At 39.3% G+C, this 13,880-nt stretch overlaps 1 protein-coding gene across 2 annotated transcripts; it reads left to right on the plus strand.

Annotated features, from left to right (window-relative positions):
• The first annotated feature begins 534 nt into the window (after window positions 1–534).
• Window positions 535–9,145, plus strand: Arrdc3 (arrestin domain containing 3). Of its 2 annotated transcripts, XM_055604058.1 has the most exons (7): window positions 535–1,350; window positions 2,887–3,034; window positions 3,917–4,019; window positions 4,350–4,606; window positions 4,879–5,041; window positions 5,303–5,457; window positions 6,478–9,145. In XM_055604058.1, the coding sequence occupies exons 1-7, from the start codon at window positions 1,043–1,045 to the stop codon at window positions 6,532–6,534; spliced, it is 1,191 nt and encodes a 396-aa protein (XP_055460033.1). In that variant the 5' UTR covers window positions 535–1,042; the 3' UTR covers window positions 6,535–9,145. The 2 variants fall into 2 exon arrangements, with proteins under 2 accessions (XP_055460033.1, XP_055460034.1); XM_055604059.1 differs by lacking the exon at window positions 6,478–9,145 and having other exon boundaries at window positions 5,265–5,411.
• The last annotated feature ends 4,735 nt before the right edge of the window (window positions 9,146–13,880 follow it).

Here is a 13,880-nt window from a genome sequence, read left to right on the forward strand (position 1 = left end):
CTAGGCCGTACGTATAGCGGGGCGCGGGCGCGGGCGGGCGGGCGCGCGCGGCCGGGCCGGCTGGGAGCCGCTCGCGCCGGTTTAGGCCGGTCCTCTCCTGCTCCGGCCCAGCTCTTGATTGACAGCCAGGCGCCTGTTTACCGCGGCGCGGCGCGGCGGCTCGCCTCGGTGAGACTGCTGAGCTGGCACAAAGGCGGCCCGCGCAGGCCCGGCCGCCAGCCCCGGTGCCCGGCCGCCAGCCCGCGGCGGCCCGCGGGAGCGTGGGGCCGAAAGCCGCTTCCCGACCAGTCCCAGCGCCTGGGTGAAGCGTGGGTGGCGCGGCGCCGAGCACCAGCCAAAGGGGCTTCGTGAACCGCTTTCACGACACACACACACACGAATGAACTCCACCAGGAGAAGCTGGTTGTGAAACGAGAGCATCTGCCCCCCACCCCCCAGCGTGGAAGCTACCCAGTTAGGCTGCCCGGCTTAAGGGTGTGGAACAAAATGTTTCTTTGTAAAAAGGCATCTTTAAACTCAGTCCTTTGTAATGAAACTTACGAGGTCGGGTTCTAGCTGCTACTAAAGAGGCCCAGAGTTCGATATTGCCTGGGTAGACTGTACTTAGCTTTGAAACACTACAGGCAACCCCTTCCCCCAACTCGGGTAGCCTCGGGTCCCAGGGGTCCGACTTGAAGAGTCTCCTCCAGAAAGTCAATATTCCCCCAAAACTGGCGATTTCAAAAAGTTAAAACAGTTTTTACTTTATGCACACTCAAGTAAACAACTGGTGACCAAGGTAACAGTGTAGTTTCGTGCCTGAACCTTTTGGTGAATACTGTACTTGATACAGTTGTTTTTCTGTTGCTGTTTTTGTTTTTCACTATTTGAATCAGTTTTTTCATTAAAAAAAAAAAAAACAGCCTGTAAAGGTTAATTATTCATCTTCACCATTTGGGGGGATGAGGAAGATGAAAAGTAGGATTTTTATTTTTAGCTACAGCAAATAATGAGGTTGGGATTAGAATGCAGATCCCTAAGATGAAGGCTTGTGGTTTTGACCATGAAAAACGTGGACTGCTTGGTGACACATGCCTTGAGCCCAGCACTCGGGAGGCAGAGGCAGGAGGAGTCTGTGTTCAAGGCTAGACTGGTCTACAAAGTGAGTTCCAGGACAAACAGCCAGGGCTACACAGAGAAAACCTGTCTGGGAAAGGAAGGAAGGAAGAACATCCTTGATAATCACCTGAGAATAAGAAAGTTTTTTTTTTTCTTTTTGTTCTTTTTAGATGATGATAATTCCGAAGAAGGCTTCAACACTATTCATTCAGGAAGGCATGAATATGCATTTAGCTTCGAGCTTCCACAGACGTAAGTATTCTAAGTAATAGGCATTGTCTACAAACACTCGGTCAATTAGTCTTATAAAATTAGATGCTCTATTATAAAATCCAGTTTTTAGTTTAAAAATTTTTAGCCAAAAAAAAAAAAACCCTTTCATTTCAGAAACGTGATAGAGGAAAACTGTATTGAATAGAAGGAGCTATTTTTAATCTAATGTGGCAAAATTACAGAAAGCATACTCAGTTGTTAATATTCTGCAGTAGTGTTTGAAGACATATTATAATGTAGGACTGGTGAATCAGTAGGTGCTAATCCGATAGTAACCCTTCCATAAAATAGCTGCTTATTTGCTTTATAAAAAGCTCACTGGGTTAGAATTCTCCTTTTTTTTTTTTTTTTTTTTCTATTAAAATGTAAAGAAAAGACTCAAGTCCTGTTCCTTAGTAGTTTTTGTATGCAGAACTACTGGGGATATTACATAAGATAAACCTAGACTTAAAAGGAAGGGTTTGTCAGAGCCACATTAACGTAGGGGAAAGCTTGAAATATACTACATTCTTAGCATTTTAACAGATCGTTGGGAGAGAGTATATAAGCATTTTTCATAATGCCTTTTAGCAGATACTAAAACCTATAGGCTGGCATTTTTGTATTGATCTATAGAATAAACTTAGCTCATTTAACAGTTTATCATGCCTTGAGTGTATAAAATTCTGTGTTTACCAATTCTACATTGGAATTCTCTGTAGAATCCATAATCATTATAAAATACTGACACTTCTACCAGGCTAATCTAAGCCCTCTGCCTTCCAAGCAACAAAACTGGACATTCCTCCAATGGGACAGACTGCTTCTTAAAACAACAAAAACCTACAATCTGTCCAGGTTGAAAAAAAGTTCTGACTCTGTTGACATAGGTTTAATGGGAATGTTTTTCTTTTGAACCTTGAAAAATAAAGCTTGGAAACAGCCAAAAGGGAGTTAAAATATAAGTGGACAGGTGCTGCAGAAGTACCTTTCCTTTTCTGTGAATTTATAGAAAATTGTGTGACATTCTAGACCTCTTTATGCTATACTTAATTAGTTGCTTTAAAAGGAGTTTCCAATTCCTAGCTAACAAAAGTACAGGGAAATCTTTTCTGAATGTTTGATTGGGATCTAGGATTTTTAGATAGAAATGGGCCATTCTTTATTTTTATATTTAAACTTTTACCTTTTCAAATATAGTTGATTTCACTTTCATGATTTTGCCACCAACATTAAAAGTAGACTCTGTAGTTTAAAGGAATTGTATTCTTCTGGTTTTAGAAACAAAAATTTCTGTTATATTTAACTCTTAGAGTTATTTGAAAATAAAAGGATTTTCCCCAGTGACTTATCCCGTTGGAAAGTTTTACGAACTATATGTGGTGCCTCTTTGGTCCACAGATAATACAACATGGTGACATATTTGTATATGTGGTGCCTCATAGGCACTATAACATGGTGACATGTTTATTTTGATCTATTGAATTTTTACAAAGAGGTATAAGATTAATATATCCATGTTTATATTTTGCACAGACCACTTGCTACCTCATTCGAAGGCCGACATGGCAGTGTGCGCTATTGGGTGAAAGCCGAATTGCATAGGCCTTGGCTTCTACCAGTAAAATTAAAGAAGGAATTTACAGTCTTTGAGCACATAGATATCAACACTCCTTCATTACTGGTAAGAATTGACTGAATTCTGCATTGCTTTTGACATAAAAATACATAAAGAATAGCCCCCTGATCTATACAGTCTTTGTAACTTTAATAAAGCAATTTTACTGAATTCCATTAAAAATACCTATTCTAAGATACAGTACAAGTAGAACACACAGCGAATGAATAATGTGCTCCTGTTTCATGCTGTGCTAACTAAATTTAAAAGACCAGTATATGATGCAAAGTGTCTTTTATGCAAAACACAGCACTAACAAGCCGTGGTCCCTAAATGATTTTAGTTGACAAACAATATTATCATTTAAGATGATGCCATTTACTCTTACTTGAAACTGTCACACTCTAAACTTTGTACCACATTGCATTATTCCAATTAGGGATAGGTGTCAGATGATGGGGATTCATCATTTTCATGACAAAACCTTAATTTCTTTTGAATTGCATTTTATGAGACTCATTTAAATTTGGCTTCAAAACTATTAGTTTTAAACAAATGATAACATCTTTAACGCAGATTTATAAATGGACAGTTTTTACATTTTACAAATTTTTTTTTTTACGTTTTCAAAGTAAGATGTTAGCATTTGTAATTACAACCAGGTTTAAGAGAATTTATGTAGAATTTGGAAAGGGTTTTTTTTTGTTTATTAGGTTAGTTTTTATTGTATACAAGGAACTAAAATTCTGCTTTGGGATAGGATGTTAAGCCTTTAACCTTTTTTTTTTTTTTTTCTTTATTGAATGGAACTTTACATAAAAATAAGTTTGGTATCATTTAAAAGCCATTGATTAGGGGAACTAAATTGGTCTCTTAGTTGATTTTTAAACCATTCTGTGTTTTTGTGAGTTTGTACGTTGATGGTTTTTCTCAATCTATTTCTTACAGTCACCCCAAGCAGGCACAAAAGAAAAGACGCTCTGTTGCTGGTTCTGCACCTCAGGCCCAATATCCCTAAGTGCCAAAATTGAGAGGAAGGGCTACACACCGGGTATGTATGCGGGGATGCCCACAAACACAGTTTTCTCACTAAGCATTGGTGCGATACCTAGAGGGTAGCACATGCAAATACAAACACTCAGCCTTCCTCAGGAAAGCCATGTCCTTTGTGCATGTCTGTTTTCTCTTCACAAATGGTAGGCTCCTTTTCCACTGTAGGTACCATGAGTGGGCAGGTCATTTTTGACTGCAAGTTACTTTGCTTACTTCTGGGATAGCTTTTCCTCATTGGAGTTAGTTGAGCTTCAGAAGTCTACACTTCATAATGGGTGTTTCTGCTTATTTGTTTTCTAACAGTGAATATTACGGTTTCCCTCTCCAGGAGAATCAATACAGATATTTGCTGAGATTGAGAACTGCTCTTCCAGAATGGTAGTGCCAAAGGCAGCCATTTACCAAACACAGGCCTTCTATGCCAAAGGGAAAATGAAGGAAGTAAAACAGCTTGTGGCAAACTTACGTGGGGAGTCCTTATCATCTGGGAAGACAGAGACATGGAATGGCAAGCTGCTAAAAATTCCACCAGTTTCACCCTCTATCCTTGATTGTAGTATAATCCGTGTGGAGTATTCACTAATGGTAAGTGTTACTGTAAGAAGTGTTCGTGACTTGTCTTAAAGTTGTGGGCTTATAATTTTGGCTTATATAAGTAGACTTATTTTATAGTCTACTTATAATGGAGTGTTAGTGTATGTATGTGATCATTAATTTTACCTCATAAACCTAGAGCATTGCACATAAAAGAGAAATTTTCTGTAAACTAAGGGATCTCAGCTACTGTCAAAATTAGGTTGTGTTTTTAAAGAAAATTCTGCGTAGTATGCTGACTCCAGTGTCTGTTTACTGCTTAGGTATATGTGGATATTCCTGGAGCTATGGATTTATTTCTTAATTTGCCACTCGTCATCGGTACCATTCCTCTTCATCCATTTGGTAGTAGAACCTCAAGCGTGAGCAGTCAGTGTAGCATGAATATGAACTGGCTGGGCTTATCCCTTCCTGAAAGACCTGAAGGTAATTTGATAATACATGTCTAAATTTACTCTTATTATTACATAGACTTTCTTGTTTTTAGTAATTTATATCCCTAGTTAAATTTTTATCTTTCCTTAGCATATGTGACTTTAATATTAAGTTTTGTTATATGTCTACTTGTTTTAATCACCAAACAAATAATTATTCTTTTACATGACATTTTTTTAATATCTACTATTCTGTGTATTTTGACATGCATAAGAACATGTTGTTCGAATTGCGTGTATCTTTTTCCTTCAGCACCACCCAGCTATGCAGAAGTAGTAACAGAGGAACAAAGACGGAATAATCTCGCACCAGTGAATGCTTGTGATGATTTTGAGAGAGCTCTTCAAGGACCACTGTTTGCTTATATCCAGGAGTTCCGGTTCTTGCCTCCACCTCTTTATTCAGAGGTAAGTGTCAAGTATGACATGTCCTGGGTCTCCTAGGAAAGAGCAGTGTAGGCTTTTAAAAAAAAAAAAATAGTATTTTTTAACAAGATAGTTGATTCCTGCTTATCCTGGTAATAACAAGTTTAGAATAACAGTGTAAAAGTTAAGATTGTGCAGTGATGGTACATACACACCTTTAATCCCAGCACTTGGGAGGCAGAGGCAGGCAGAGCTCTGTGAGTTCAAGGCCAGCCAAGGCTACACAGAGAAACCCTGTCTCAAAAAAAATAAGTTATGATTGCCAGATTTTCTAACTTTGACACATAAGTAAGATTTAACTCCGGAAATAAGATGATGATCAAACTGCTGTTGAATCATTAGCATTTTTTAAGGAATAATTTTGTACACATTAATTAGCTAGAATTTATATTATTCACAATCCTTTTCTGTTGTAATTCCTGCATATTTTAACATGTATAGTCATAGAAAATAGCATATTTTCAAATGGCTTCTTAGGAAAACATTCTTGCACTGCTAGATTATTTATGATCTTCATGCTGATGATACTGGGCACATGTGGGAATAACATGAACAAGCACTTTCAATAAGCCCACAAATTAGAAAAATAAGGTTAGAAGTGAAATACTACATTAACAGTTTTAGGAAACACCACTCATTTAATGAGCAGTTTATTAGCTCTTAGGAGTCACAGTGGCTTTTCTGAGACTGTAACTTCTAAGCTGAATTTTAAAAAATGAGTAGGTAGCCCTCCAAAGGGTGGAATGGTCTAGGCAAGGAAGAGTAGCCTGGATTCAACATTTTCAGGACTTTTTAGCATAGCTGGAGCCAATAGTACACATATTTACAGGACCCTTCAAATTGGTCTTGATACCAAAATAACTATAAAGCAAGAGAATTTACTAAGGAGTCACATACGTGCGCCGATTATATTGCTTACATTTGCTGACTAGTACTCAAAGCAGTCATGTTATGCTCTTCCTACACCTTGCCAAGTTAACTTTGTAAATTTTATCCTACTAGATTGATCCAAATCCTGATCAGTCATCCGAGGATAGACCATCTTGCCCCTCTCGCTGAAGGAACACTTGATTGATTGAATCAAGTTGATGTGGGTTCCGAACTTCCGAACTGTATCTCTTCCGCCTGCGGACAGAGAAGTATCTTGGAGACACGTTTTCAGAGGAAGTGGAATTGCTTTTGCCCAGAAAAATGGCAAATACGTGAAATAACCAGTGATCACGCTTTAGAATCTACAGCATCATTCTGGGGCTGCTCCAACGTGCTTGAAGATCTAAGCTTTTCTTCTTTAAAACTGGCACATGCTAAGAGCAGTCTTCTTAGCCTGTGGTCATACGTGTCAAGACAACGTTGCAAAGAAGGATATTGTCCTTCTGATTTGAAAATTTGCACATGCTCAATGCTTACATTGTGCAGTTCAATGTCACTACAGCTTTTTTTTTTTCCATTTATGCCAGACTCTTGATACGAAAAACTTGTTTGTGGTCAGCACAACATGGAACAAAAGAAAGCTTTGAAAAACTTTGACATGAAAAAAAAACAAAACGCACTGACCGGTTTTTTTCTTCATTTGTTCGTTTTGTTCTTTTAAGTTAATGTAGCCTGGACTCTACCTGCATATGCACATGCTCAGAATTGTCCTGCTAGGCTGGCCATGTATCACCTCTTCAGCTCGGATCCTATTGTGGATTTATTTACAAACATCAAATGCCTTCAAGCCAATCCTTTTGCTGTATGTTTTGCAGCCTACTGTAGTAGACAGGCAACAAGAGACACGGAGAAAAAAGACCAGAGGAGGAAGCGGATAAGAGACTTTGTGGGACTGTGTCTGTAGGTGTCTTTGAGACTGTTGCTTTCTACTCATGACAGCAGAGCAGCGTTGTGTTACTGACTGCCCAACATCACTCAATCTCAGGTGACCGCATCACTTGCCAAACTGTAGGAATGCTATTTGTGTTTTGTTGCACTGTTACTTTGTTCTTGTTGTTCTTGTTGGTTGGTTGGTTGGTTAGCTTTTTGGAGAGGGAAATTCAGAAATGGGACATACACAAAACTGATAACCTACCCACATCCCCTTTTTATCATTACATTTAAGTCGAAGCAGAGCTGATAGTGGATGGAGAAAGGCAGTAGGGCAGGCACCAGCAAAGAGTTAAGGGCTATTGCTCTGAAAAAGTATTTTTATTATTTCAAAAGTACATGGAAGTTGTCCAGTCACTAGGGAAGGGAGGGGAAAGTGCATTTATTTTTATACAGAGTTACTTAATTACCTCCAAAACACATATGTTGGAAATCATTTTTGCTGGTGCATAGTACTTCAGTAAGACAAAATGTATATGTCAGGGTCATGATTGAAGAAACTTGATTTATACGTTTGCTCAAGTTTAAGAGAATAAAATCTCAAATTTATTCCCCAAGTGTATAACTTCATAATTACAAACACTAGCATGTTTGCTGGGATAAATACCTTCAGTTTGTACCTGTGTGTGATACTGTTTTTCAGCAATTTTTTTCTCTATCATCTAAAGAGGAATTGAGAGGTATCTAGCTTCAAATCTATATAGGTAAAACACATCAGTAAACTATTTTTAAACATAATTTGTGTTTGGATCATACCAAATATACCAGCATTCATTAAAAAAAAATGTTAAACTCCCATCTTCCCAAGTACAAAGTATAGTGATGTTGTTCAGGAGTTCATTTCTGCTTTTATGACACCAGCATCTCTGATGTTGCAACATACGTGTGAAATGGGTGTTCCATCTATCTACCTTCCATCTAACCCACAGTTAAAGTGACTGAGAAGAATGGGAGCTCTGCATCGGTGCTGGGCCTGCTTAAATACTGTCTTAAAGCTTCATACAGAACAGGCTTTTCCATAAGTGGCCTTCAAGAAACATGGAAGATAATTCATGTTTGAAATTATGCTGACAGGGTGAAGGAAGCCCACTGTAAAAATGAATCGCGTTTTAAGTGATTCAGTTATAGGGTTTGTGCTCCCGTAGCAAACTAATACTAGGTAATAAGGAAGTGGGGGTCAACTATTTTTTTTATTGTTAAATCATTTTGTGAATGTCCCCCTCAGAAGAAGCTGATGGGATATTTGGCATAAAGGGCATTTGGTGGTTTTGTTTTTGTTTGGGAGGGCTTGTCTGAAAACCCCTCCTCCTCTTTCTGTTGTCTAACTAGGGAACAATTGTTGGCATGCATGGCGTTGGGACGCTCACCACCATTTTCTTGTACAAAGTACGGCATTAAGCAAGAATGACCAATATTCTGATCATTGACACTGGGTGACAAAATTCTTTCAAGACTTGGTGAAATAAAGTTTTATTCTCCCATTCAGTTTTTCTTTACTCTTTTAGAGGCATTACACTTTTCCAAATATTGGTCAATTCCTGACATGTGAGGGTCACAGTTGTGCTCTAGTATTCAAGATAACTTCCTAATTTTTCATTTAGGAAAAGTAAAATCCAAAATGTTCGCGAAACAAAGTGCAATATTAAATGTTTGCTTTATAGATTATATTCTATGGCTGTTCGTAATCTTTATTTGGTGCTGAATATGTCCTTGTAGGCTCTGTTTTAAGAAACTATGTGGAAAATGATTTAAATTTTCCTATTGCTCTTCCTTGTGGAAAATAAAAGTGTTTTTTTTTTTTCTTTTTGTATAATTGTTTGGCAATTTATTTGAAGTGTGATCACAGTATGATGCCCGACATTCAAGCACTATTAAGTTAAACTCTTAGATCATCCTGAATGATTTGTTTCTAAATTTATGCTAATGGAAATTACTGAACACTTAAAAGATGTGAATTTCAGCTGGGCCTTGGGAGGCAGAGGCAGGTGGATCTCTGAGTTAAGGCCAGACTGGACTATAGGTTCGTTCCAGGAAAGTCAGGGCTGCACAGAGAAACCCTGTCTTAAATGACGGGAATGGGGAGGGGTCCCAAATTTCTCCATTCTGTGACTGGACCAGGCAGTGAACAGAATGCTCAAGTTGATTGCCTCTTCTGGAAAGAAGAAAGGGCACATAAGATGCCCACTCAAAGGGGTCCGTCTTTTAAGGAAGTAATAATGTTATGGTCTCTGCCATGTACGACTGCCAGTTTCCAGTTTTGAAAATGGCATTGTATTCTGTTGAGATGGATTTTCTAGTTTAAACAGCATCATGAGTTCTCTTAACTGTCAATCTGCTCTAAATGTATAAAGTAGAGGACCTTGCTGTGTTCATCGTGAATGTATTGAGGACCATGACTTTGATTCAAATCAGCTTCAGTAAAACAATGTGTTAATAGTTATAGGGGACGTAGTTAATTGGGGACATACTTTTTCCTTAAATCTCTTTAAATTTTTCATACTGACTTCTAAGATAGATCAGAAACTCTAAGAAAATTTGCTCAAACTGGCTTCAAAGTCGAGCCTCCTGCCTTGGATGTGTGTGCCAACATGTCCCATTCATGAGACACTCTGATTAGCACATACATGGGTCTCATTTCTTATGTCAGGCGGGTTTTCCAATACAGAAACTTAGGTTCCCAAAAGGAAGAGTTTCCTGTTCCATCAGTGGGGCTCACACCAGCAACCATGGTATATGGCCTGGAAGCCTGTCCACCTCAGAATATTGAGCCAAAACCTACCTACTTAAAAACTTCAAGTGCAGTGAATGAGAATTCACCCATAGATTCCTATTTTTTTAATCTCTCGTCCCTAGTTGGTGAAATGTTTAGGGAAGGATTAAAGGTGTGGACTTGGAGGAGGTGTGCCACTGGGAGGTGGGCTTTGAGGTTTCAAAAGACCAAGGTAGGCCCAGTCTTGTGTGTCCTCCCCGCAAGTGTGTGTGTGTGTGTGTGCGCGCGCGCGCGCGCGCGCGTGCTCGAACACACACACTGCTGCCCCAGCACCGTGCCTGTCTGCCTTCTACCACACCAGTCACGCACTAGACCAATTCTGAAACTATGTCAGCCCCCAATTAAGTGTTTTTCTTTGTGAGAGTGGCCTTGGTCATGGTGTCTCTTCACAGCAATAGAACATTAACTAAAACCAGGTAATAGCTGAGGCAGACTTTTGTGACCTGTGAGATAATGGGCAGTTATACCTTTGGAGTTCAGTGTCGACAGTTTGCATTTCCAAAAGCACGTGACTGTGTCTTTTAATTATTTTGATTTCATACTACAAAGAGATGTGTTTCAACCCATTAAACATTTTATTGGTAACAAGAAAGTGTGGGGTGGAGGGATAGGTCAGAGGGCAAAGTGTTCACTGTGGAAGCTTGAAGACCTGCTTTCATACCCGAGCACCCACATTAAAAAAGAAAGAAAAGCTAGGTATGGTAGTGCAGGCCTTGCCTTAGTCCTAGTGCTCATCAGAGGCAGGCAAACCTCAATCAAATTCAGCCTGTTCCAAGCAGGGAGTTCCAGGCCAGCCAACCCTGTCTCAAATAAGTGAAAATGTTGGGCACTGCTGCACACCCGTAATTCCAGTGCCCAGAGACAGTCAGCAGGGTCCCAGGCCTTTCCCAGTCATCACATCTAGCCAAATCAGCAGGGTTTGGAGAAGCATATGTTGCCAGAAATTCATGACCTTCATCTTAGTCTTCCTCTGCAGGGCCAATTACAAGGAACACAGCAGTAACTTCCTGGATGTCATTCTTATCACTAAAAGTGAAAGTTTCCACAAATTGTAAATTTTGTTTTAGCTCACTAGACCCTTTGCAACAGGGATGACAGTGAGGGGAGGCTGTTCTGCCACATGGCACAAACAGCGTCTGCTTCAAACAGCAGAGTACCAACATCGATGTAGAGATACATGCTTTTCCCTGGCCATAGCAGTGCTAGTGTGCAGCCAGAAAGCTAAGACATAGGTGGATACAAAGAGTAAGACACGCCCCAGTGACTTCTGATGCACAATGAGCAATGAGATGGCCGAGATGGACAGTAGTTCATTGTCTATTTCAAATAACTAATAAAGAACCAGACTTGGTGGCACACACCTCTGATTCCAGCACTCAGGAGACAGAAGCAGACAGATCTCTTTGAGTTTGAGGCCAGCCTGGTCTACTTACTGAGTTCTAGAACAGCTAAGACTGTAGAGAGAGAGCTTGTCTTTAAAAAACAAACAAGCAAAAAAAAAAAAAAAAACATAAAACAAACATAAAAAAACCCAGCAAACTAGTAGAATTTTGGATGTTCCTAATACAAATAATGCTCTATGGTGCAGGTAATAGATAATCCACCTGTCTCTCATACACTAGGTACTGAAATGTGTATCATAACGCATAACATATTTAATTACTATGTGTTATAACAGAATATATATATAATATTTGTATAAGTATATATTAACACATTTCTAGAATGTATCCACTAAATAGGGAACACATTTGGTTTGATAAAATTTATAACAGGAAACATTAGTTCACACACACACAAAGCATTTGGCCCCGGTTGGAGCAAGGGTCAGAAGGAAGGAAATTTCTGAAGAGTTGGCCAGTCCTGAGTGACTTCAAAGTCACCTGGCTCCTTAAAACTGGTGAAGATACTCGTGAGTTGTGACATGGGCTTTCCTGAAAGGGGTGGATGCCGGAACAGGGCATCCACAACAGTGTTCTTCAAAAGGGGCCGAAAGTTCATCCCTTCTCATTCATGTTATCGGCTGCCCTGGTGACCTTCCGAGATAGTGCTAACATTAGACTCTTTCAAGAAGAGGTAGGGGCTAGGGATGATTTTACATGGAAGAGATGCTCTAAGCTGAAGGTGAGAAACCTAAAACAGAGTCTCTGTAGCAGTCCCCCCTTTATTTCATAGTGAAATTTGCTCCCCAAATACTGTTGACTCAACTTTAAATGGAACATAACATAATAGAGTTATGTTACCCTTCTATGCCTTTTTGACAGTTAACTTTCTTGATTCAGTAAAGGAAAATAAAATTGTTCCAATTTTAAAAAAATTAATTCTTTTCATTTTCAAAGGATCCACTTTTTTTTTTTTTAAACTACCTTGCCAAACAGAAACCAAAAAGCTCTGATTAAGTAGCACTCTGGGGTATATATTTCTAAATTAGGCAAAACATTAGAAAACATGATAATTCTATCTTATTTTTTTTAATTTTTATTTTTTCAAGACAGGGTTTCTCTCTGTAGCCTTAGCTGTCCTGCATACACAAAAATCCAGCTGCCTCTACCTCCCTGAGTTCTGGGATTACAGGCCTGCACCGTCACATCTAGCAGTTCTGGCTTTCTCAGTCTCTAAACTTCTAAGTCCTTACAGAGTGACTTGAGATGTGATGAAGTGATATACATATTTACCTAAATATAAAAATAATAAATTTGTATACATATCAAGTTGCTGGATAGTGCAATACATATCTCTTCACATACATTGCCTTAATTAAACCTTACAACTTTCAATTTTATATTTTTATTTTTTACATTTTAAATTTGAAAGAAGAAACCATGATCAATAAAGGCTGAGTAACTGTCTTCAATCCCACACTTGTCAAATTAAAAATTATTCAAATCCAGAATTATCAGAATTTGAAGTTCTTATATTTTACTGTAGCCCAACATATATTATTAATTCACTCTGACCCACAGCTTGACCCAAGTCCATATTTTAAGGAAGTCCCAATAGCATTAAATTTATTTGTATACAATTTAGTCCCACAAACTAAGCACCTTAGCCAGGCACAGTAGCTCAGGCCTTTAATCCCAGCACTCAGAGAGGCAGAGGCAGGCTTATCTCTGAGTTCGAGGCCAGCCTGGTCTACAAAGCAAGTCCTGGACAGCCAAGGCTACACAGAGAAATTCTGTCTCCAAAAAAAGAATGAAAGAAAGAAAGAACTAAGTACCATAAAGGTAAATACTAATAGTCAAAGATTAGCTTAGAGGATCTTGAAATCTTTGGGACCTGAGCTCCTAAAGGAGACTCAAGTGAACATGGTGTATTTAAAGGGGAAGTCTCTGAGACTGGACTTCCAACAGAAGGGCTGGCACAGAGAGAAATGTCAGTGGGAGCCGACCTGCCAAGGGGAGGAGGTGTGGTGGAGAGCGGACCTGAGTCCAAGGAGAAAACTAGGTCACGGAGCAGTGCGTGCCCGGGCTCCCTGCCCACTGGGAATGCCGCTGAGAATGTACCTGGATGTTCTGACAGGCAGCTGATGTGACTGACTGAAAGCTAAGCTAATTAACTCCTTCATCTGAGGGGAGAACCTTCAGTTCATTATTTCTTCAAATGTACAAATGACAAACTGTTCACAGCACTCACTTAGATCAAAGTGGGAAAGCTGGTTTAATTTCAAAACGTGTGATACGAATGGGGCTTTGCATAGTATGACAGTGTAGCATTTATTCAGTATGGAAGTCAGGGCAAATTGGAACAGGGTCCATTATTTCATTTTCAATAGTTC

This window comes from Psammomys obesus, unplaced genomic scaffold, assembly GCF_907164565.1.
Source record: "Psammomys obesus unplaced genomic scaffold, mPsaObe1.curated_primary_1811, whole genome shotgun sequence".
Taxonomy (NCBI): Eukaryota; Metazoa; Chordata; class Mammalia; order Rodentia; family Muridae; genus Psammomys; species Psammomys obesus.

What these genes read in the sequence shown, in the direction of transcription:
- Arrdc3 (XM_055604058.1), top strand. Translation starts at nt 1,043, where the DNA reads ATGAAAAACGTGGACTGCTTGGTGACACATGCCTTGAGCCCAGCACTC. An exon ending in GAGGAAGGGCTACACACCGG is followed by an intron (nt 4,020 to 4,349) that starts GTATGTATGCGG and finishes TTCCCTCTCCAG; the next exon opens with GAGAATCAATACAGATATTT. An exon ending in CTCCACCTCTTTATTCAGAG is followed by an intron (nt 5,458 to 6,477) that starts GTAAGTGTCAAG and finishes TTATCCTACTAG; the next exon opens with ATTGATCCAAATCCTGATCA.